We start from the raw sequence: 26,064 nt of genomic DNA, 5'->3' as shown, positions 1-26,064 counted from the left end.
TGCTGGCATAATGTCTTACGTCTTGAAAGAGTTGTTCATTAGTCGAACAAATATACGTTATGCACATTTTTATATTTTCCAGATGAGAAGCAGAGAACCCCTAAATTAAGATTTAAGTGGATCTCTAAAGGTTACACAACTAGGAAGTGATAAAGCTAAGATGAGACCACAGTTGTGCCTTCTTTGAAAGCCAGAGTCCTTCAAACATTCACATCTGACTCCCACAACCAGCAAAGGGGGAAGACGTGTGCATAGGCTGGTCTGTGCTTCTGCATTCTCTTTTTATTTCTGCTTGTCTTAGATTATCAGCATGTTTTTAAATTATTTCAGCTTTAATACCCTTTCAGGATCTCACCATACCCATCAAGTTACAACCCTGTTCTTAGATTTTGTTGCTGGTTCCTAAAGGAAACACATGATTTTATCTAGATAATCGCACCCTCACCTTGCTCTCTCTGACTGTGGATTCCGAAGGTACGAAGAAGGGCTTCGATTGATCTGTGCACCATCCACATTCCCTTTATTGATAAAGATTTTGCCTGGTTTCATATTTGCATGTGCTATCTCAATGCTCTATACGTTAAAAAAAAAAAAAAAGTAAAGTTAGAAATCCTGGTGGGCATTAAGACTTAGTTGATATAAACTGAAGAACCCTGTGGAAAATTTCTTTTGTCTCCAACTTGTCCCTGCTAAGGGATGAAAGCTGGAGAACCACAAAGCTGGTGTCATTCTGAGGGTAACAGACATGACCTTCCGGGTTGAGATGAGGAAATGCTGTGTATAGGGAACGACCTGAGTGTCTCAGGACTGCCGAGTCAGGAACTGTCTGCCATTTCAGATGGCCAAAATGGGAGACTTGACCTTACAACTCTCCATCCTCCTGCTCACACCCTCTAAGGCAGAGCTTTTCAAACTTTTTGGACTGAGAAATATAGTAATTGATACATTTTTCATCATAACTCAATACACATCAAGATATGTATCCTAAAACAAAAGTTCACAATACAAACTATACCCTGTGTGTCATGCATTATGTTATTTTCCAGTCTCTTTTAGTTCCTTTTTTAAAGCTTATCACAACGTATGAAATTGATTTCATAAAGCCATTCATAGACTGTTATTTGCTCTTTGAAAAACATTGTTGTAAAGACATTTCTTCCTTTGCCAGATGGATCCCTGGATTTGGGGGCGGTGGATGGTGGTAATTTTATGAGAACAGGTAGAGAGAGACAAAACCTGAGAGACAAAGGAATGAAGAAAACATTAGCAAGGATTCTATGAGAGAAAATAATTACCTGGAAGACAGGAGAGAGTAGTAAAAGCTACCCAAACCAGGAATGGGATAAGAGTTTGAGGGTATCAGTTCAGAGCCCCACGTCAGTCTAGAGCTGCAATAGAGGACTTGAGAAATGAGGGTGTGTGGTGTAAATTGGATCCCCTTCTATGCTCTTTGGGAAATACAAGGAAGGCTCGAAATTATTTGTAATTACTTTGAGTCCCTTGGTGGATTTCTTTTCAAGTGACTTTGTGCAGAGAACTGACTATGTGGGACCCTATAATTTATAAGGGTTATAGATACAAAATGTTTTCTGTGTCTTTGGGTGACCATATGAGGCTTACTGCCATAGAACCCTCTTCTCCCAATCAATCAGCGCCTCAGGACTAGCATCCCACAGCTCAGAACCAGAAGCTACAAGGGAGTCAAAAAGGAGAAAGGGAAGTAGGTGCTAAGACTGTGCTCAGACCGAGATCCTATAGGGACTCTCCGTATCACACCACACCACTCCTAAAACACTGTAAGCAATGCTAAAGAACATTGGGGTCCTCTGGGGTCCCTTGCCTACCTTCATGATGCCAGCAACCATGTACTCAAAAGTTCGATTGCTAAATCCTCCACTGGCAATCACAAATGTAGAGTACTGGAAATATCCTGCTGGAGCCGAGTGTGTGTGAGTACCACTCAGGATAACGTTGTCTCTTCTGTACAGGGAGCCATATTTACTCTGCAGCCTGTTCAGGACCTTTAAGAAAGGAAAACAAAACAAAACAAAACTAAGAAGAGGAATAACATAGGAGCACAGCCTGAGAAAAAGCGCTGATGAGCCTAACCACTGAACCATATCAGTGACATCCCTGTCAAGTGACCTTTCACTCTATGCTTGAGTTTATCATCTCAGTAACAGCAACAGCAACAATAATTGCAGTCGCTAACATTTTATAGATTCTTGCTGTGTACAAGCACAATGCTAAGTATTACATACATCATGTCACTTAAAAATCTCTATAACACCACCAAGAGGTGGGTATTTTTAATCTTATCTTTTGCTGGAAACATTGACATGTACAGAAGTTAAATAATTTGCCCACAGGTCTAATAAAGAGCAGAGTCAGAGTCTATATCCAAGTCTAACTATACAACCAGTATTCTCACCTGCTCATTTCCAGACACTGTTCTAAGCACTAGGGACATATGAGGTCCCTACCCTGGAGAAGTTTTTATTCTAGTGAGGGAAAGATAAATAAATATGCGATATTATATTATACAGTGATAAACTCTATGAAGAAAAATATAGCTAGGTAAGGCAAAAGAACATGATAGGTGTTAGTGAGGAAAGATCTTCCCAAAGATGTTACCTTTCATCAGAGGCTTAACTGAAGAGAGCAAACTGGTCATGCAATACCAGGGGGGAAAGCATCTCAGGAGCAGTGCGAAGTCCTCTTTACTGCCTCACTTCCCAAAATGAAGAACTCAATATTCCCAGACACTTACACTTATTGGCCTGGGGAAGCCACCCACTGTGACCTGAGGACACCCCAGCAATCCTGTGGAGAGGCCCATGTGGAAAGGAACCATCTTGTCAGCACTAACTTGCTAGCCGTTTGGTGAACAACCATAGAAGGTGACCCTTCAGACGCAGGCAAGCTTCAAACAACCTCAGCCCCAGCCAACATCCAAGTTCAATCTCATGATACAAAAGTAATGATATGTGACTGTGGTTCTAATATGTCAGAATCAGCCAACCCAGCCATTCTAGGATTCCTAACCCACAAAAATCCTGAGCACTAATACGTGATTATTGTTTTAAGCCACTGAGTTTTCTGGATGACTTGCTGTACAGCAATAGATACCTAATCCAAAGAGACTCAGTAAATGTTCATTGAATTAATCAATGAACATCCAGATGAATAATTAATGTTTGGGGTGGTATAGACACATCAAGAAAACAAAAGAAAGAATTAGTGATGTTGCTGGGTAGCTTTTTTTCTGTTTTTTATTGAAGTATAGTTGACTTCAAAGGCTACATTAGTGCTGAATACCTATATCTGATTTTGCTTTAATCAACTGCAACTAAAGTTTGGTATTACTGTGGTTTCTCTGTGGAAGATGCCTTGACTTCATGTCAAAAATTACTAAAATGTTCCAGCAAAAGTGTCAACCCCAGGCAACCTTCCTCAGTGTAAGATACTGTCACCTAATACCAGGGACAATGGCGGAAACTCTTTCATGGCAGAGCTGGCAAATACTACTCATCTCATGCACTCAGTCCTATTCATGGGTGGTTGCTATCCAAAGCAGTGTGTTGAGAAGGATTCTGAATCCAAATCTGAGCTTAGCAAAAAAAGAGTGCCTTCTGGTGGGGGAGGGGGAGGCATGCAGCAGCTTAGTTCCCCAGCCAGGGATCGAACCCACACCCCCTACAGTGGAAGCACCGAATCTTAACCACTAGACGGCCAGGGAAGTCCCAAAAGAGTGCCTTTTTTGATTAGCAATGCTGTCCACCTTGAGTATGGTATAGACAGTAGTATGTTGATAAACTGTTTCTCTGAAAGAAAAAAGAATAGCCCTCATTTGTATCATCTGTCAATTTCTGTGGCGCAAATACACTCACCATAGTGAATTTCAAGCTACCAAAAGTTTAAACACTAACTCACAAAGTTCCTAAATATTTAACAATCAGCTCTCATGAGCTGGTACAAGCCAGTTCCAGCACACCAATGGTACATAAGGAAGCAGCAGCAACTGGTGTGCTATATACTGAAAATACATAAAGACATCCATTCAACCTTTTCTATTTTAGGTGAAGAGCTCCACCACCTTCATTCTAAGTCACATGGTCATTGAATCAGGAAAGAGATCTTACAAACCATCTTCACGCCTCATTAACCTCTCCATGCCCCAAACACTGATTCCTAGGTTGCCACATCCACATGAGCAACCATGTAATACCAGGCAAATGTGGAAAGGAAATAGGATATAACTAGACCAACATTACCAGCCCACACTCTCCATCCCCATAAGGTTCCATGTTCCTTCTGTTTGATCCTAACTCCAGCCCCAACTCTTCAGCACTCTTACATACTCTTTCACACAGTAAATATTACTGCTTCATGAAAAAGAAATGTCTGTAGGGAGAAGGGGAAACAATCAATGAATGGACACCATGAAAGCTTAACTAAAGTCAAAAGCTGATGTTCTTACAATTCTGTAACCAAGACGAGAAGGTCTTGGAAAAGAAGGAACTGCCAGTCAACTTTAGAGCTCCCTGTCCCACACATTTTTATTCCTAAAGAACTGTAACATTAGGATTTTTAGAATTCGGTGCATTTTTTCAGGTTTACGCAAGAATCAAGCTCTTGAAAACATAGAAATTATGAATCTTGAATTTTAAAACAAAAGAAAAAGACTACAAACAGCTTACAGAAATCTTATCCTAAACTACAGTCTCTGATATGAAGTCAGACATGTGGGACTTCTGGGGAAAAAGAAAAAAATTAAAAACTCAGTCATGTAATAACAATGCCTGCCAATAGCCATTATAAGTAGCATGTTTTCTACTTCATGAAAGGAGGGCTATTTTAACATAGAGCAAAGAAGTGACATTAATGTCTATCGCTCACTTCTTCAACTGCAGTTTCCATTCCATTTCCTATTGCTGACACTCTTGGGAACATGACATAGAAAGAGTTAGAAAAGTCATTCTGCTTTCCTGCCCTGCCTCACTGCTCAGGGATCTTCTTTAATCTTTATTCCATGCTGGAAATTTCATCAATCTCAAAGCTGAGACAGAGAATCTGACTAAAACCAGGTGTTATGCAGGGAGATCAGCTCGGTGCTTTGTGACCACCTAGAGGGGTGGGATAGGGAGGGTGGGAGGGAGGGAGACGCAAGAGGGAAGAGATATGGGAACATATGTATATGTATAACGGATTCACTGTGTTATAAAGCAGAAACTAACACACCATTGTAAAGCAATTATACTCCAATAAAGATGTAAAAAAAAAAAAAAACCAGGTGTTACAATAAGTTTAATGGCACTAGTTTAGTTACATTTATTTTTCACACTTTCCCCTTGGATTAACTTGGGATAAGTAAGTGGGTTCATTTATAGGTCTTTCCTCTGGGTCTCAGATTGTAAGGGGAAGTAAAAATAGGAGGAGATGGTTAAATGGTGCCCAGTATTAACTTCATAGTGGTCTACAACCCAATACATTAACCTGCTATCCCCTCCACACTCCACCCCAAAGTGTCTGTTTTAACTCTATTTCTACTTAATGACCTCACCATTTCCTAATCAGAACCATTTTTGATTCCTCAGAAAAACAGTATAGTGCTATGGTAATGAGCATGTGCTCTGGCAGGAAGATGTCAATGTTTGAATCCCACCTCGGACAGTTCCTAGCTGCGTACACTTGGACAAGTTACTGGGTCCTCTGCAACTCAGTTTCCCAGTCTGTCAAATGACATAATAATAGTACCTCCCTCATACAGTTGTTTGGAGGATTAAATGAATTAATATATATGAAGCACTTAGACCAATACCTGACTCGTCACAGGAACTACGTCAAGTGTTAGCTTTTATGCCAATTCATCCCCAAATCTCATTAGCATTTAATTTGACTTTTTACCACCATATAGTCTCACTGCTGTCCCATTGGTTTAAAACTTTTAGGCCAGCATTACATAGTATAGGGGAAATGGCCAGGCAAAGTTTAAATCCCTCCTGCAAGGCTAGTTTCCCTTTCTAGTTCTTTCAGCCTTTTAACATCTTGTAAAATTCCCCCATATTAAATCCCCTGTTTGAAATGCCTAGTGTGATTACTGTTTTCCCACTGGACTCTTATCAATAGAGCCTTGATGTTAATTTAAGGAATCTGCCAATTTGTGTCTTCGCCGCTAGCTCTAGCCTATTACAATCCACCTCGAACATCACTGTCTGATTAATCATCCTAAAGCACAACTGTGTTTGCATCACTCCTCCACGCACAAGTTTTCTAAGAATCCCCATCACCCACAGAATTAAAAACAACCTGGCATCCCAGGAGCCTACAAATTATGACCAACACACCTTCCAAGTACATCTCCAATTACATGCCTACATGTGTCCTAATAGAACTAATCTGTCTCTTCAAATACATCTACATTTCTCCCTTGTGCCTCTCTGTGTCCATGTTGTCCCCTCGATTTGATAGCTCTTCCTCCCCATGTCAACCATTTAAAATCCTCCCCATTCAAGTGTCACTTCCACTTTGAATTTTCCTCTAGTTTCCATTTCCTGAATCCCTGTGTTGTACTTTTAAAGTACTGTATGTCCACAAATTCTTCAATACCCCTGGCTTCAAGAGGTGAAGTATAACTTTCCCACCTGTGAGTGTGAACTAGACTTGGTGACTTGCTTCTAAGGATAGAACAGGGTGAAAGTGATGGTGTGCATCTTCTGAGCCTGGGTTATGAAAGGCACTGTGGTTTCTTCCCTGCTCTTTTTTTAAAAAAATTAAAGTATAGTGGATGTACCATATTACATAAGTTACAGGCATACAATATGGTGATTCACAATTTTTAAAGGTTATGCTCCATGTATAGTTATTATAAAAGATTGGCTATATTCCGTGTTGTACAATATATCCTTGTAGCTTATTTTATACATAATAATTTATACCTCTTAATCCCCTAACCCCACATTACCCCTCCCTTCTTCCCTCTCCCCACTGGTAACCACTAATTTGTTCTCTGTATCTGAGTCTGTTTCTTTTTTGTTATATTCACTAGTTTGTTCTATTTTTTACATTCCACATACAAGTGATATCATACAGTATTTGTCTTTCTGACTTATCTCACTTAGCATAATACCTTCCAAGTCCATCCATGTTGTTACAAATTTCATTCTTTTTTATGGCTGAGTAGTAGTCCATCGTATATATGTATATACACCACAGTTTCTTTATCCATTCATCTATTGATGGACACCTAGGTTGCTTCCACATCTTGGCAGCTGTAAATAATACTGCTATGAACATGGGGGTGCATATATCTTTTCATATTAGTGTTTTCATTTTTTTCAGATATGTAACCAGGAGTGGAATTTCTGGGTCATATGGTAGTTCTATTTTTAATTTTTTGAGACACCTCCATACTATTTTCCACAGTGGCTACACAAATTTACATTCCAACCAATATGTATGTGGGTTCCCACATCCTCGCCAGTGTTTGTTATTTGTGTTCTTTTTGATGATAGCCATTTTGACAGGCGTGAGGTAATATCACAGTGTAGTTTTGATTTGCATTTCCCTGATGATCAGTGATGTTGAGCATCTTTTCATGTGCATGTCCTCTTTGGCAAAACGTCTATACAGGTCCTCGGACCATTTTTTAATCAGGTTGTTTGTGGTTTTTTGATGTTGAGTTGTATGAACTGTTTATATATTTTGGATATTCACATCTTATCGGTCATATCATTTGCAAATATTTCCACTGACAAAATGAAAAGACAACCTACTGAGTGGGCGAAAATCCCTGCTCTTTCCTTTAAGTTGCACACTATAAGGGAAGCCAGCCGCTCTGTCATGAGATATGGACAGTGGGGGAACTGTCAGTAGCCACATGGGTGAATCACCTTGGAAGTGGATCTTTTAGCCCTAGTCAAACCTTCAGATGACTGCAGCCTTTGCCAGCATCTCGACTGCAAGCTACCCTAAGTCATAACCACCTAGCTAAGCCAGTTCTGAATTCCTCACCAACAGAAGTGTGAGATAAAACAACAAATATTAATTAAGTCCCTATTTCGGGGGGGGCTATTTATTACTCATGAATAGATAACTAATATATCACTGTCCTTTATTCCAGTAAATCATAGTTATTTGCGTATTTCTGGTACAGTCCTTCCTCCAATCCCCTAACTAGGTACTGAGCTCATAGGAACATGTGTTATGACTCACTTAGCTGTGTGCCCCTGAAGTGCCTAACAAAGTGTCTTGCAAAAAGCAGGTGATCAATGCTCTCCAAGATAATAGAATGACCTCACTTTTAAGAATGTAGGCTCTGGTGTCGGGCATATATGTGTTCAGAAACCAGCTCTACCTTCTTCTAACTGTGTGAACTTGGGAAAGTTACTTAACCTTCTCTAAGACTCAGCCTCCTTACCTGCAAAATGGGGATAACAACAGGCTGACCTCACAGTTTTGTTGTCAGTGTAGGTGAGGGGAAAGTACTTAATCCTCTGCTCCTTATGTTTCCATAGATGGGAGAGACTTACATTCTACTCCTCGTGAGGGGGTGACACTAAAGAAATGCTTTTAGGCCCTCTCATCATCCCTCTCCCTGCCCCCTTCACACCGCAGGAGGAGAAAGTGTTTATTTGGTGAGGTTGATAGAACATGACACTGAATAATGGACATTTAATGGTCATTATTCTAGATTCCAGACTCTCCTCTTTCTCACATTTGTAAGTGTGTGAGCAGATACTAAGAATACACTTTCTTTCTGTGACCTGATCCCTGCAGAAAATATAACCAGATCAAGGTCTAGAAATTGGCTGAGAGAGAGACGCCTGGAAGTCCATGTGTCTATAACTATTTCTCTCTCCCTCCCCACCCGCTCTCTGCATCTTACAAGCTGCCTGTCCAGGACCTCCTATGCACCTTTCTGCTAAGCTCAACTTTCCCCACAGGTGGGTTACATGGTCAAAATTGGCAGAAAAAATCATAGAAAAGCCTGCCATATTCTACAAAACAGTTTAGAGTTTAAGAGTGCTAATGTTGTATTCTTTTAAAATTTTATTATGGAAAAGTTCAAACATGTACAAAAATCATCAGAATAGTATAATGAAACCCCCATGTGCCTTTCACCCAACTTCAGCAATTTACGGCCAACCTCATTTCAGAGTTGCCTTTTAATTCTCTTTAATTCCTTGCATCTATTCTTAATTGTCTAAAAACTTGAGGGGAGGGTTAGTGATTAATTGGCACTCTCAGACTTCTAACAAGGAGGATTACAAGAGCGTGTATGTGAAAGTCACTGGGACATAATAAGCTTGCAAAAAAATAGCATTAATAATGACGGTGAGCGACCAGCAGCATGGAAAGCAAGTTCTGACCAAGATGACTTGGCGTGGAATGAGGCTCATTCTCCCCATTCGATCATCTGCTGGATTGTCAAGAGCTTATAACCTTGTGGGTAGTAGAAACTCACTGGATGTGAAACCAGGAGAGCTTAGTTACTGTCACGTTCACCTGCAGACTTTGCCTTTAAATCACGTCATCTCTTTCCCTCCTCAATCACTTACCTCCAGCCTGAGTCGTTGGGACACCATGCCAATCTCAATGCTGACAAACACTACTCGACTGGACTCATCTGGTTCCGCCACGATGAACGCACGACTGTACAACCTCGTGAGGATGCCTTGTGCATTCTGGCCAGTTTTGCTGTAGCCCATCTAAAGAGGAAGAGAGAATCAGCTCCACTCCTCACCCCGCTGTTACCAGAAAGCAGCTCCACTCCTTCTCACCCCGCTGTTACCAGAAACCAGGCACAACCACACAAGAACAGACTACTTAGGAAAGGCAAAGAAATACAATCCACATGACACCGTGGCTCTGAGTGAGACAGGATATGTGTTTTCAAGAGTAAAGCCAACATCACAAAACAGGCTTTACTCTTCTGTGCAGAAAAAGGCAAAGTAGTTGTTGGGTTGGCAGTAGCTATTCACTGGCCTGTGGGCAAGGAGGGAGCTGGTGTGACTTAGGAATTCCATCACGATGCTGGAGACCTTTCATGGCTCTTCTGTTCTTTGAAACAGGACCGTTTCTCCAGCCTATCTAAGGTACTAGAGAAGAAATCGCTCCCCAGCCATCATTCCACATTCCCAGGAATACCCTGAAGACTGGAGGCCCCTTCACTTTGGTTGTTTGGCATGTGATTTTTTTTTTTTTTCCTGAAGAAAATGGTTTCCTTATGACTAAGTAATACTTATTGAGGGTGCCTCCCCCTGGCTTTCATCATGTTGTCCCTCCCTCAGCCAAGTCAAATCAAATACACCTATCTTGAAGTCCCTCTCTCACCACGTCATGAAGCCCGCCCATAAAAGCTGCACCCAGGTCTTCAGCATGGTCGCTCTACTGCTTGTTTTACCTCTCATGTGAGTGGTCATTTAAGGTTTACATTCCAGAGTCGCTTTTCAGAACAGACAACAGGGAATAATTCCTAGAATCTAAAGATTATTTGGTAGGAGACAGAAAAATCCCATCAGGCAACCTCCTGCTCTGGTTACCTAGCGAAGGGTGGCTAGAAACGTGTGTCTAGCATCACAGCCCGGAAGTTGCATGCCAGCAGCCCCTAGCCACAACTGATCCAGAGAAGTGTTTTACTTGGCTAACACACTGTTGGCCCACATTAGATTTCCAGTTTTAACTAGAGTTGCTTCCATTTTCCAATGGAGAGACTTAAATCCTCAGATCTTCAATCCATAAATACTCTGGCTTCTCTTGAGAAAACCGTAAGGTGGGGCAGCCCTAGATCCACACTCTTACATGGGAACAATCAGCTAAAGCCATGCAACTTTCTACTTGTACCACAGTCACCACCACTTTCTATTGCCCCCCAAAAAACTGAGGATTTACTAGACATTTATCATCTTACACTGGCCTTCTTCAGTCATTTATGGTACCTGCCCATCCCCTGCAGTACTGGAGTTCGTCCGCCTTGACACTTCCACTCACAAAAAAAGGCCAGTTGAGTTTACAAGGGAGTTGTGGTTAAATAAAAGGTCCCCTCTTCCTCATAGTACAATATCCATGATGTTAGACAGCAGTGAAGTCAATAAAAAGTGAGAAGGAGATTATGACATAATATTTAGGAATAAATACAGGGTGCAAAATAATAAAGTTACCTGTTTCACAGTCTCCTCAAGGATCCCATGATTTACCTACCAAAGTGATATCTGCTACTTGGCCCGTGCAGTCAGCTCGCCCAACACCAATATGGTAGCCACTGAAGTTCTGAAATAGAGTAGGCTCTGGGGTGCTGGGTGTTGGAGATGCCTGGATGTCTGTGGGGCCCTGGGTGGCTGGAGGGTGGGTGGCTGGAGGGATCTGGGTGGCTGGAGGGATCTGGGTGGTTGGAAAACCTGAATCAAAAAACAGTAAGATATTTAAGAAACAACATTTCAGCCCATGCACTTGTCAGCATCACTTAGAACACACAGATTCGGGTTCCTAAGGATGAACCTTTGTATATTCTCTTACATCTAACATACACGGTGAGAAACATCTCAGGAACATGTTTTATAGCGTAATCCCAAGGAGGATCTTTTTCACGGAGTGGAGATGTTTCAGCCTAACAGTCAAGCTCTCTGTCAAATGTCCTTCAACTTCTCCTCACAAGCCCTTCCTGTCTAACCTGTCACTCTTCATTCACTCACCCTGCACTTCTATTCCAGCCAAACGAATCAGGTGCCAGGTTCCTGGCACACAGCCCACTAAATCCAGCCTCTGGGGATTTGTGTCTACCACTCTCTCCATCCAGAGAACTTACCCCTTTCTGGTCCCTCAATCAGTCTCCTCTACCCCTTCAGAGTAGGTGTGGTTCCATCACAGCCAGATCCAGCTTAACCCCTCACCTTCAGGATGCCACCCCAGCTGTCTCTACCCTGCTCTTATCCTCCTCGACCTTCTAAATCTTCTACTCTTAATGCTACCTAGATCACTCTACACCAGTTAACATAGTTCTGTTTATTTTAATTATTCTTATATCACCTATATGTATGCATATTAATACATATATTCTACATCAACATCACACACATACATGAGTATCAAAGGATGCAGAATGGGATAGAGACTAAAAGAGCAAGTGCCAGAAACAGCCCGGGTTTGAAAACTAACTCTATCATTTACTAGCTGAACAAATAACTTAACCTGTTTTACCTCAACTTTTCTCATCTATGAAGAAAAGTAACATAACTTTCTCATAACAAGAAGATGATAATATCCTACTTCCGAGGGTTGATTGACAATAAATATGTTAATACATATTCAAAATTTAAAACGATGGCTGGAATATAGCTTTGTTTTTTTACATATTTAGACATCTTACTTATATATTTTATTTGTTTGTTTCCACCCCAGACAACAGCGAGGGGTGGCCAAGGCAACACATGTCAGTGTCACCGTGCATTAGTGGTCAGAAAGTATTTAGGCAAGAGATTAACAGAAGACTTCTTCTGGGTTCCAGAATTTTGGAGCTCAAGAAAGTTTAGAGATCACATAATCCAATCTCCTCCATTTTACGGATAAGGAAACTGAAACCCAGAGAAATGACTTAAGCAAGATTTCATGGAGAGCATATGATGAATCAGGTGCCTAACCCAGATCCTCCAACTCAGAATCTGCAGCTCTTTCATCCACATTCTAAGTGTAGTTAGAATTCATGTTTTCCCATCCCCAAGCCCACGTTTTCTACAAGACATCAAGTATTGCAAGGAAGGAATCAGGCACCTTTGCTATTGCCTCATTTGTTCCAATGTAGGAATGTAGTGCCAACCAACGCCAAATCTAGTCACATAGCCAAAGGATTCTTTTCGATCTCAGAGGCTCAGATCTGTAAAGCAGTACTAAGGCTAGCACCTACCTTTATGGGAGTTTGTGAGGATTAAATGAGAAATTTACATAGAATGTTTACCATAGTGCTTGACACAAAGTAACCATTCAATAAATAGCAACTTCTACTATGAAAATAGTGACTGTAGTTATTAATTACCTCCCTGAGCCTCAGGCTCTGGATTCTCTAATTTTAAAAGAGAAAACTAAGTCCTATGCATTCTTTCATTTCTAGCAGTCTAAAACTCATTCTGCCCGCTCCCAGAAAAGAGGATCTCTGTTTCTCTGGGTCTGTGGGCAGTGAATTCAAAACATGGGGACAGGGACTTCCCTGGTGGTTCAGTGGTAAAGAATCCACCTTACAATGCAGGGGACACGGGATCGATCCCTGGTCAGGGACTTAAGATCCCATATGCCACGGGGCCACTAAGCCCACGCGCCACAACTACTGAGCTCACATGCCTCAGCTACAGCCTGTGTGCCGCAAACTACAGAGCCCAAGCACTTTGGAACCCGCGCGCCACAACTAGAGAGAAAACCCGCACTCCACAACTAGAGAGAAGCCCGCGCACCACAACGAAGAGCCCGCACGCAGCAACGAAAGATCCTTCATGCCTCAATGAAGATCCCGCATGCCTCAATGAAGATCCTGTGTGCCACAATGAAGACCCAACACAGCCAAAAATAAATAAAATAAATAATAAATACGTCTTTAAACAAAAAAACATAGGGACAGGTAGAGAATACATTAGAAAAGAGAAGAGCCCGCAAAAGAGAAAACCAAGGTGAACAATGTTGCCTCTCCTTCTCCATTGGGCCTGTGGCCAGCCCTCCCTTTACTTTGGTGAAAGCATTCAGTCCCCACCTGTCTTCCCTACTGTTTATCAGGTATATAACCTATCATCAAAGGAGAGGCTCCCATGGACGCGATATTGCCTGTAAATTTAGCCTAGGTGGTTTTCAAAAACTAAGTTAATTTCCAACATTTAAAAAAAAAAATCAGGAAAAAAACCCCCCAGATGTCTAAACCGCCTCCCCCAATTTCCAGCTTCCCTTGAAAACTCAGAAGGGCTGAGTCGATGTGACATCATGACAAAAAACAGCTGGCACTCAGGAGGGCCCGTGGACCCTCTTCACCAGAGAGACACCTGTCCCCACCCTGGGCCACGCCCCCCACCCCATTTATGGAACTTGATTGGCCCTCATGCGATTTGAGTTCAAGATCCCCTTCTCTAAAGCTTTCACAGGCTAATTGACATTCAGTGGGTCTTTCCTTCTCCTTTTGCCCCCCACCCCCTAGAGAAGATGATGCCAGAAAGGAGGCAAAGAGAAAAAGAAGAGGCTCAGGGTAAAAGCTCACATTACTGGGCCTTGAAGAATCCTGAGCTGTACTTAGATCAGTGGCAAAGTGAGACAAATAATTGCATGTCAGAATGCAGCACTGGCTACTTGGGCCAAAGGTAAACTTGATAAAAACTGCTATCAATGCATAAAGGGCAACTAAGGTAAAGGTTAGATAACTATCCCAGGCTGCTTAAGTACACATTGAACTGCCCTGTTACCAGCATTATCAGCAGACACTGTTTCTTGCCTTGATGTCCCCCAAAATGAAGAAATTTCCTACAGGCTGGGAATAGCATACAAGAGAACCCATGATACTTGCCTGTGTGATTTTCAGTGGTCCCACTGGTGACGAACAACAGGCTGAGAAGAGCCACCGTGATCCCTGTCATCATCACAAAGAGGAAAATCAGGAATATCTCTAATGTGGAAAAGGTACATTTGGCCATTTCTCCTGAGGAAAAGCAGAGACAGAAGAACAACTGCGGAAGAGACAGAAAAAAGACAGAATAACAAATTAAAATACACATGCTTCAAGCTGTCCGAGGCTAAGTTGTCTTAGCTCTTTCATATGAAGAGACTATACCAAGAATACCAAGTACAGGGCATATTTGCCACTAGGTCCATATCCCAAGCCTGTGGAAGAAAAGACCAGTCAATTACAGCACTCCTTGATGAATTCACATGGGGTTTCCAAACGCTTCTCAGCACAGTGCTCATGCTGGAAGCCACCACCCATCATTTGGCATTGGCAGCTAAGCTAAAACCTATCTGTATTCCTTGGATACATCATACTGCTTTCATTTATAGCAGTGATGCTCTCTGTACATGGGTCTAGATTGGAGCATTTCTGTCAACAGGGATAACTGATGTACCCACATGGCTTGTACTTGTGAGAAAGCTTGCTGGGGTTAGGGCTTTACTTTGTGGCCATGGACTAAGTATCTTGTCCACAAGGAGATGAAACGGACCTTTGGCCTTTAAGCTTCCTGTTCTAACTTTCAATTACTACCTGAATAGAAAAGGGCATGGAAAAGGAGATTGGCATCTCTGATCTCAAGCCAGGCATTTGTAAAATTTCCCTCTTCAGTGGTCAGGAGGATCCCACACATTCTGCAAACCCCATGTTGAAGTATGAGGATAAAGACAATGGCCCTTGTGTGCTACAAAAGCAGAAAATGTCCTTACAGATTCCTTAAGATATTTTCGGAGTAGAATTCATCATAACTCAGAGGGACTACAGAAGCTGAAAACTCACATAATGTAGCATGAGAAAGGATAATATGATGGTTAAAAATTGCATTCTGAAGTCTGGTGCCAGAGTTCAAATCTCATTTCTGCCACTTACTAGGTGACCCTGGAAAATCATCCCCATCACTGAGCCTCAGTTTCCCCATCTGTAAGTAGGGATGTGACAATGATGATAATTTTAGTACCTATCTCATAGAGGTTTTATAAAAATAAGACAAGATGACACAGTAATAGTTTGTTTCATGGAATGGGATAAGCGTTCAGAATGTCAGCATTTATCATTAGGTTCTAAAATAGCAAAGACTCTGTGCTCCTCAGCAGCATTAAGGGGAGTTTATATGAGTTTGTATTAAAGAATCATGAATCACAGGTGGGAACTTTAGAGTCCGTTTTCTTAACCTCAAGGAAGCTTGAGCAGTGAGATGGGGCTGTGGTCCCAAGACTTGCCCCACAAATGGCTAAGATGTGGCTAAGATGCTGCTACCCCCAAGAGCTGTAAATTGGCAACAAACACGTGTATTTAGTATGGCCCAATTTTTCATTTCAATGTGACTTAGTCAACAAGATAAAAGATAGAGCTTACAATTTATCCGTAAAAATAGAATCTACTTTTACAAATATGAAACTTCGGTTTTCTTTCAAAATATTTTGTAAAATATGGCAACACGGAGACAGCATTCCCACGCACCAAGAGTTTTGTAAAACTTAGTAGCTGCTGTTCCCTTTAGATGCGGCAGCCCTTCTCTAACCGGCCACTGCCTCTACCCAGTAGGCCTTATCTATCCGGTCTTCGTAGTCATTTTATTTTGCAATCCACAGACTAAAGGTTAAATATCAGTCTGACAGCAAACACTTCAGAGGTAGGGCTGAACTGGGAGAGGACCAAGAGCCTGGAACATCTTCCCTATTTCCTAGTTTTTTGTTAGCAGGCGTTCCTCAGCCATTTATCACCAGCATGATCACCTTCACCACCATCGGTAGGGACAGCTTCAAACTTAGGGCAAAACAACTTTCACTATCAGCCCTGAGTCAGAAAGCACATGTAAGATATGTCTCTGAAACTTCGATGAGTCAAAGAGGTTTACTAGTCATTAGCTATTGTTTCAGTAGCAAACTTCAAACCCTGTAGACCTAGTTCTTGCCCAAAGCTTTGGTTTCTGTGAGCCTTCCTGCCAGCTGAGACAGCTTTTGCACAAATAAGGCTATTAAAAATGGATGACTGACAGGTGGACCCTTGAACCCCAAAGCGTGTACATGCAGATGACGTATGTAAATGTGGCTATGTGGTAAGAGCCTATGTGACAGACATGATATGAAATATATGTGTATGCATGTGTGTCTGGGTTTGTTTGTTTGTTTGTTCTTTGCTGGTTTTGCTCTGCTGAACTAGCTGTCACCACTGGCCTTTTACACAAGTCAACAATGGCACTCGATTTAACATTAGCATTTCCACCTCTTACTTGGATTACAGCCACGTACCTCGTGTATTTCACCACTCTATTTAGTTGCCAGAATTACCACCAGCATATTACCATTCTTTTTGAAACCATTAGCACTATTTCTCGTAAATGACTAGAATCTGCATTTAAACATGAAAGCAAATGCCTTATATCTCCCTTCAGAAGGCAAATGTACCTTGGAGAGCTGAACCAATGATTACATTTTAAAGGACTGTACATATTTAAATAGTTCGCACTTAATCTAGCATAATCCTGCAAGGTCAACAGCGAGGCTCTAATGACACCGTAACAAGCCACTTGTTAGATCTTTACCACCCTGAGGTCCCCCATTTTTCAAGACTATGACAGTAAAAAGTAATATTTTGGCAAAATGGGTTTCCAAAGCTAAGCAAATGAGGTTTCATCAAGATCTCTGAGACAATGGGGTGATTCAAGATCCCTCCCTCCTTCTCCAAGATAATACAGGCATTCTTACCTGATTCAACCACTCAGGAGAACTTGTGTATCCTGGTAAAGCAAATGATGGTCCAGAATCGTGTTCCCCTTCCTCTGGAACACCGCTTGGCTGGGATTTCTTAGCACTTCCTGAAACCTACTGAGGAAAGATTTCCACAGTCATGTCCAGGAGAGTTAGAGTTCCCACGAGCATAGCTTTGTGGGTTTGGCATATGGAAGAGATTAAAGTGTACTGATAACACACGACTTACTAGCGAACTTTCCCCTGGGACAGCCTGATAGTGAGGTACTGAGTTGCAGAAGGCCTGCCAGGCTGAAGGACATTTCAGAGTTCAACACAACTCTTCCAGCACAACAAGGTCTGTGCAAAGCTCCAACCTGGATCACAAAAAAAAAAGTACCTGCTTTATTTACCCCTGGCCACTCAACCAGTGCTCAAGAGGAAGTGATAATGTATGCTGGACATTAGTGTGGGCTATGGGCCCCACTAGGCAACATTTACAATAATTTCAGAACAGAAAAGTGAACTTTTAGATTCTCATGTATAAAAAGAATGCAAAGTTTTAGATGAACTAAGAATGTGAATAATGAGTATACAAAAGGGAAGAGTGTATGCAACATTAAAAATTATATTGAAGGAAATAATATTTAGTAATTTTTTCATGTCATTAAATTAAGTTTGCAAAACATTATGATCCCATTTTTGTAAAGTATACATTATTTATATGTGTGTGATCATAAAGACTGTAAGAAAATACAGCAAAAAATGTTAAGAAGCAATTATCTGGTGATAAGATCATGGGTGAGTTTTGTTTTCATCTTTTTGATTCTTGACATTTTCTATGACAGCCACGTAGCATTTCTGTAATGAGGAAAATAAAATGTTTTAGCTTATCTCAGAGAATGTACACTGTATAACAGCATGAAGTTAAGCAATGGCCCACAGAAGACAAAGAGAGAAATACATAGACCAAAGTCCTCCTTTTTTCCTAGTAAATCCAAACTATCCGGGAAGCAATTTAAAGAAGACCACATCGGCTGCTGAATTCCACACAGAGTTTTAAGAGAGACCAGCCCCAAAGTTCCAATGGAAATATTAAAGTACTTTCAGATAGGGCATTTAGTAACGTGTCTTAGCTACCTCTCTGCTACAAAAGAGGGGAACAGGTTAAATTATGGTATTAGACAAGTTGTTTTTTCTTTTCGTGCAAATATGTTTGTTGCCTGACACCAAGAATTCTGAGACCAAATCTAGCTAACTTAAGGCAGCTGGGGAAAAAGAGAAGAAAATCCACTAGAAAGCAGCAAAAGAAGTTGAAGATGCAGAGGCTCAGGAAGGCCAGAGGTCAGCTCTGAGGGTCTACGTGGCAGGCTCTACTGAGCCATCTCTTCAGGGCTTCGTCATCAAGATGGATGCTCTCCAACTACTTTAGGTCTTTACCTTGTTCCACTCTGGATTCAGTTCCTAAAGGACAGCATTTGGGGACTTCCCTGGCGGTCCAGTGGTTAAGACTTCACCTTCCAATTCCAGGGCTGCAGGTTCAATCCCTGGTTGGGGAGCTAAGATCCCACAGGCCTCACGGCCAAAACACCAAAACATAAAACAGATGCAATAGTGTAACAACTTCAATAAAGGCTTTAAAAATAATAATAAAAAAATTAAAAAATAAAAGACAGCATCTGACTGACCTAGCTCAGATCATATACCTATCCCTTCCATTGAGAGGCTATTTAAAAAGACCATACCCAAAGAGGGAAGGACAGTTCTCCAAAATAAAATCAAGGTAAAATAGAAACAACAGAGAGCCACTAGTGACCTGCCATTGGATTTCCTTCTCCCATCCTTCTCCCTTACGTGGGAGGTCCTCTAAACTGGCCCTGTGATCTAAAATGTGGTCTCTTCTGGACCTCTCCAGCCATCTTTCTCCCTGTAAGAAGGAGCCACGCCAAGCTCATTCCCACTGAGACTCCCTAGGTGTCCCACGGTTGGGTCAGCGAAAATCATTTTAACCGGGGTTTCAGTAGATAATCATGGCATAATATATCATTTCTCCCAGACAACATTTGAAGGCCCATTCCTGAACACTAAGGGGTTGAGAATCAAGGAGATTCCAAGCACCGTGGCAGAGTCAGTGAAGGAAAAATGTTGGGCCAAGGGGACTTGTGGTGCCCATCAAGACAGCTGACTCCTACAGCCAGAAATAGACTACCTCGAGGAGAGGGGAAGACGTAATCATTGTAAATATTTCATGCGTGTATTTTATTTCTGTCTGAATGACCATCAGACAAATCCTGTTTGCTAGGATAAGGATGGCTGTCCTTCTCAACTCATCACCCCAAGACACTCACTCATGTTCTACCCATTTTACAGATGAGCAAACACACACAGAAAGGTTAAAGGGCTTCCAGAACAGGAAAGGATGGTTAAAAGTGAGCATGATTAAACAATAATTATTCCAGGATGTGAGCCCAAGTCCCCAGATTCCCAGACAAGACTGCTTACCTTTCACCAAACTCTTGCTGTCTACATCACTTCAACTCTGGCCCTGGCATGGCAGCCTCTGGGCACAGACAAGTCATGTGTTCTCTCCTCATTAGCAGATGATGAAGCAAATCATGTCCTCTGTCTCTTAACATCCTAACACTGAGGAAGATTCTCCCAAATGCCCAATTCCTCAAACATTAACCAATATTCTAGCACTACGAATTCTCTCATTTTACTTATGCCTACAGAATAGGGGCCTTAAAAGGCTTGATGCTAATTGCTTTTTTTTTTTAAACAGATCTTTATTGGAGTATAATTGTTTCACAAAACTGTGTTAGTTTGCTGCACAACCAAGTGAATCAGCCATATGCATATACATGTCCCCATATCCCCTCCCCCTTGAGCCTCCCTCCCACCCTCCCTATCCCACCCCTCTAGGTGGTCACAAAGCACCGAGCTGATCTCCCTGTGCTATGCAGCTGCTTCCCACCAGCTAACTATTTTACATTCCGTAATGAGTATATGTCAATGCTACTCTCACTTCGCCCCAGCTTCGCCCTCCCACCCCATGTCCTCAAGTCCATTCTCTGTGTCTACCTCTTTATTCCTGCCCTGCAACTAGGTTCTGGTCACATCCTTTTTCATTCTTTAATTCTTGGAATAACTGAAGAATAAATTACTTTTAAAAACCATATAGTATTTCATATAGCACCCAGATTGTGGTCTCTAAATATAATCCCTTGCTAAAAGGAAAAAGAGATCCTTGACGCAATGGCTGGTTTGGGTCTGGGCCAGGAAACACATAAATCTGAAATATTTTTTCATACCAGAAATCAAGGAAGTCATCGAGATGATTATAATTGTTTCAAAAAGAACTAGAGTTTCCCACTAGCCAAAAATGGGTCAATTTGAGCAATTTAAAAAATAACTGCAGTAGATAAGCAAATCAATTTTGCTTAAATTCATGATGTCATAATGAAATTTTTAAAAATCTCATTGATTACCTTTAAAAGATGCTAGGGAACTAGTTTGTTTTTTTCTGAAAACTGGTAAGAAAAAAACATGAAGTGGGAGGAAGGATCAAGAAATAGAGTAAGAATGTACTCTTCTTTTGCTGTACAAAGGTAACTTAGGGAAAGGAGCAACTATTTACAGAGCAGCTATTGATGAGAAAGAATGGAAGCCTATCAGAAAAGATCTACAAATAAAGATATAAAGAAGGAACCACAACAAGATGGGTAGGGGGTGCAGAGTCGTGGTATAGTCGAGACCCATAATGCTGGGCGGGCGACCCACAAATGGGAGAATAATTAAAATTGCAGTGTTTCTCCCCAAGGAATGAAGGGTCTGGGCTCCACATCAGGTTCCCCAGCCCAGGAGTCCTACAGGCTTTGAAGGCCAGCAGGTCTTACTTTTGGGAGACTCAGAAGGCTGTGGGAAATAGAGATGCCACTCTTAAAACGGTGCACACAAAATCTCACACACTCTGAGACCCAAGTCAGCAGCAGTAATGTGAAAGGAGCCTAGGTTAGACCCACTTGCTGATTTTGGAGAGTCTCCCAGAGAAGCAGGAGGCAACTGGAGCTCACGCTGGGGACATACACATGGGCAGCAGCCAATCGGGGGAGCTCATACTACCATAAGGACACTGGGCTGGTAAGTGCTATTTTGGAATCCTTTAGTTTATTAGCTCTGGGACCCAGCCCTACCCAATAGCCTCTCTGCAGCAATACTGGGATGCCTCAGGCCAAGCAACCTGTCAGGCAGAAACACAGCCTCACCTACCATCAGGCTGGCTGCCTTAAGATCCCTTAAGCCCATAGCTGCCCTGTTACCCAGCCCTGTCCAACAGAGGGCCCAGGACTGACCTTGCAACCAGAGTGCCAACATTAGCACCGGGACCCCCAGAGCCCTGCAGCCAAAGACCCTGACACCTGGTTCCACCACCGGTGGGATGGCACCAGACCAAGGAGCCCCTGGGTTCCAGCCCCACTCAACAATGGGCTGATACAGCAACTCTATGACCCCTAGGGTCCAGTAGGCAGAGACACTGGGACCCGGCTACACCTACTAGTGGGCTGGTACTAGTTCCAGGACTGGTCTTCACCCACCGGCAGGTGGACACCAGCCCCAGGACCACACAGCCCCGCAGCCTGCCAAGTCAGGATCCAGCCCACATACCAGCAGGTCAGTACCAGCCCCGGGACTTCCTGGGTCCCAGTCCTGCCTACCAGCAGGACACTACCAGCTGTGGGACACCCTGCACTCCTCAGTCAGCAGCCCTGGGATCCACCCCAGCAACTAGTGAGCTGACACCAGCTTCAGGACCCCCAGGGCCTGGCTCCACCCATCAGTGAGCAGACACTAGTCCCAGACCACTGAGCCTAGGCCTGCCAACACCAGCTCCAAGATACCTTGGACCCCTCAGCCAGCCACCCAAGGATCTACCCACACTCACCAGCAGGCCAGCACCAGTTTGGGGAAACTCCAGATTCTTCAGCCAGCTATGTCAGGAATAGGCCCTGCCCACCAGCAGGCTGACACTAGATCTGGAACCACACACTACAGAACCCAGCTGCTCCCCACAGTGGGCAACACTAGCCCCAGGACCCTTGGGGCTCCACAGCCAGTCACCTCATGACCCAGCCCCACCAAGCAGCAGCTGGCAGTCTCCACCAAGGCAGATACTGGCAATAAACCAGACCAGGGGCCAGTCACACCAGACCACCCATAGTAGTCAGCCTGGCACAACAGAAAGACGCATGCAGCCCACATAGGGGACATCCCTAGGGCATACAGCTCTGATAACCAGACGGGAATGTGCTGCTGGAATGCATAAGACGTATCCTACAAAAGGCCACTTCTCCAAAGTTGGGAAACATAACCAACCCACCAAATATATAGGAATAAAAATAGCAAACTAGACAAAATGAGGCAACAGAGGACTATGATCCAGAGGAACAAGAAAAAACCCCATAAAAAGAACTAAGTGAAGTACAGATAGGCAATCAACCCAATAATGAGTTCAATCAATAATGAGTTCAAGGTAATGATCATAAAGAGATGCAAAGAACTCAGGTGAAGATTGAATGTATAGAGTGAAAATTAAAAGTTTTTTAAAAAGAGAAAATATAAAGAACAACCAACCAGAGATGAAGAAAACACTCTTTGAAATGAAAAGTACACTAGAAGGAATCAAAAGTAGATTAAATGTTACAGAGGAAACATACCTCAACATAATAAAGGCCATATATGACAAAGCTATAGCTAACATCATACTCAATGATGAAAAGCTAAAAGCATTTCCTCTTAAATCAGGATTAAGACAAGGACGTCCATGCCTGCCACTTTTATTCAACATAGTTTTGGAAGTCCTAGCTACAGCAATCAGAAGAAAAAGAAATAAAAGGAATCCAAATCGGAAAAGAAGAAGTAAAGCTGTCACTGTTTGCAGATGACATGCTACTATACATAGAAAATCCTAAAGATGCTACCAGAAAACTACTAGAACTCATCAATGAACTTGGTAAAGTTGCAGGTTACAAAATTAATACACAGAAATCTGTTGCATTTCTATATACCAACAACAAAAGATCAGAAAGAGAAATTCAAGGAACAATCCCATTTACCATTGCATCAAAAAGAATAAAATATTAATATCTAGGAATAAACCTACCTAAGGAGGCAGATGACCTGTATTCAGAAAAATATAAGACATTGATGGAAGAAACTGAAGATGATACAAACAGATGGAAAGATATACCATATTCATCGGTTGGAAGAATTAATACAGTTAAAATGACCATACTACCCAAAGCCATCTGCAGATTCAATGCAATTGCCATCAAAATACCAATGTCACTTTTCACAGAACTAGAACAAATAATTGTATAATTTGCACGGAAACACAAAAGACCTCGAATAGCCAAAACAATCTTGAGAAAAAATAGAACTAGAGGGTATCATAATCCCTTATTTCAAACTATACTACATAGCTATAGTAATCAAAACAGTATAGTACTGGCACAAAAACAGACACGTAGATCAATGGAACAGAACAGAGAACCCAGAAATGAACTCATACTTATATGGGCAATTAATCTATAACAGAGGGGCAAGAATACACACTGGTGAAAAAACAACAAATGGTGCTGGGAAAACTGAACAGCTACACGTGAAAGATTCTACTCTCCCACACCATGCACAAAAATAAATTCAAAATGGATTGAATACTTAATTGTAAGACCCGAAACCATAATAATTCTAGAAGAAAACATAGGCAGTACTCTCTCATACATCAGTCTTCATAATTTTTTTTTTGATATGTCTCCTCAGGCAAGGGAAGCAAAAGCAAAAATAAACAAATACGACTATATCAAACTAAAATGCTTTTGCACAGTGAAGGAAACTACCAACAAAACAAAACGGCCACCTTCTGGATGGGAGAAGATATTTGCAAGTGATGTCTCTCACAAGGGGTCAATATCCCAAATATACAAAGAACTCATACAACTCAACTTCAAAAAACAAACAACATGGTTTAAAAATGAGCAGAGGATCTAAATAGACATTTTTCCAAGGAAGACATACAGATGGCTAACAGGCACATAAAAAGATGCTAAACATCACTAGTCATCAGGGAAATGCCAATCAAAAGCACAGTAAAATATCACCTTACACCAGTGAGAATGGCTGTTATCAAAAAAAAAAACAAGTGTGACAAGGATGTAGAGAAAGGGAATCCTCATGCACTGTTGGTTGGAATGTAAATTGGTGCAGATATAGAGATTCCCCCCAGTATAGAGATTCCCCCCAAAATTAAAAATAGAACTACAGGGCTTCCCTGGTGGCACAGTGGTTGAGAGTCCACCTGCCGATGCAGGGGACACAGGTTCGTGCCCTGGTCCGGGAAGATCCCACATGCTGCAGAGCGGCTGGGCCCGTGAGCCATGGCCACTGAGCCTGAGCGTCCGGAGCCTGTGCTCCGCAACGGGAGAGGCCACAACAGTGAGAAGCCCGCGTACCGCAAAAAAAAAAAAAAAAAGAACTACAACATAATCTAGCAATTCCACTCATGGGTATTTACCCAAAGAAAATGAAAACACTAATTAGAAAAGATATATGCACCCCCATGTTCACTGCAACATTATTTACAATAACCAAGATACAGAAGCAACCTAAGTGCCCATCAGTAGATGTACAGATAAAGAAGATGTGATAGAGGTAGATATAGATATATAATGGAATATTGCTAAGACATAAAAGAATGAAATCTTGCCATCTATGACAACATAGATGGACGTAGAGGGTATTATGCTAAGTGAAAAAAGTCAGACTGAGGAAGACCAATACTGTATGATTTCACTTACATGTTGATCTTTAAAAAACTAAAAACAAATGAACAAACAGAAAACAGAAACAGAGTTATAGATACAGAGAACAAATAGGTAGTTGCCAGAGTAGAAGGGGTGGGGAGGAAAGAAATATGTGAGAGAGATTAAGAGGTACAAACTTCCAGTTGCAAAATAAGTGAGTCATGGGTATGAAATGTACAGTATGGGGAATACAGTCGATACCTATATAATATCATTGTATAGTGACATACTGTAACCAGACATTGTGGTGATCGTTTTGAAATGTATAGGAATATCAAATCACTATGTTGTGTAACAGGAACTAACACAATATTGTAGGTCAGTTATACTTCAAAAACAAACCAACAAACAAACTCAGAAAAAGAGGTCAGATGTGTGGTTACCAGAGGCAGAGGTGGGGGGACGGGGAATCGGAGGAAGGCAGTTAAAGTTCAAACTTCCAGTTATAAGAGAAATAAGTGCTACGGATGGAATGTACAACATGATAAAGATAATTAACACTGCTGTATCTTTTTTTTTAACATCTTTATTGGAGGATAATTGCTTTACAATGGTGTGTTAGTTTCCACTGTATAACAAAGTGAATCAGCTATACATACACATATATCCCCATATCTCCTCACTCTTGCGTCTCCCTCCCACCCTCCCTATCCCACCCCTCTAGATGGTCACAAAGCACCGAGCTGATCTCCCTGTGCTATGCAGCTGCTTCCCCCTAGCTATCTATTTTACGTTTGGTAACACTTCTGTACCTTATATATGAAAGTTACGAGAGTAAATCCTAAGAGTTCTCATCACAAGAAACAAAATTTTTTCTATTTCTTTA

At 41.8% G+C, this 26,064-nt stretch overlaps 1 protein-coding gene across 1 annotated transcript in view; it reads right to left on the bottom strand.

Moving 5' to 3' along the window:
• Positions 1 to 26,064, bottom strand: part of ASAH2 (N-acylsphingosine amidohydrolase 2) — a 113,662-nt gene that overhangs the window by 64,796 nt on the left and 22,802 nt on the right. Inside the window, exons 2-8 of the mRNA XM_060286204.1 lie at positions 17,630 to 17,756; positions 17,398 to 17,517; positions 14,534 to 14,693; positions 11,203 to 11,399; positions 9,561 to 9,710; positions 1,845 to 2,021; positions 446 to 573 (exon numbers count right to left, since the gene is read on the bottom strand). Of these exons, the coding sequence (XP_060142187.1) occupies positions 446 to 573; positions 1,845 to 2,021; positions 9,561 to 9,710; positions 11,203 to 11,399; positions 14,534 to 14,660 (779 nt within the window). The 5' untranslated portion in view covers positions 14,661 to 14,693; positions 17,398 to 17,517; positions 17,630 to 17,756. The remainder of the gene's footprint in view (positions 1 to 445; positions 574 to 1,844; positions 2,022 to 9,560; positions 9,711 to 11,202; positions 11,400 to 14,533; positions 14,694 to 17,397; positions 17,518 to 17,629; positions 17,757 to 26,064) is intronic.

This window comes from Globicephala melas, chromosome 16 (genome assembly GCF_963455315.2).
Source record: "Globicephala melas chromosome 16, mGloMel1.2, whole genome shotgun sequence".
NCBI lineage: Eukaryota > Metazoa > Chordata > Mammalia > Artiodactyla > Delphinidae > Globicephala > Globicephala melas.
This window is presented reverse-complemented; position numbering and strand designations above follow the sequence as displayed.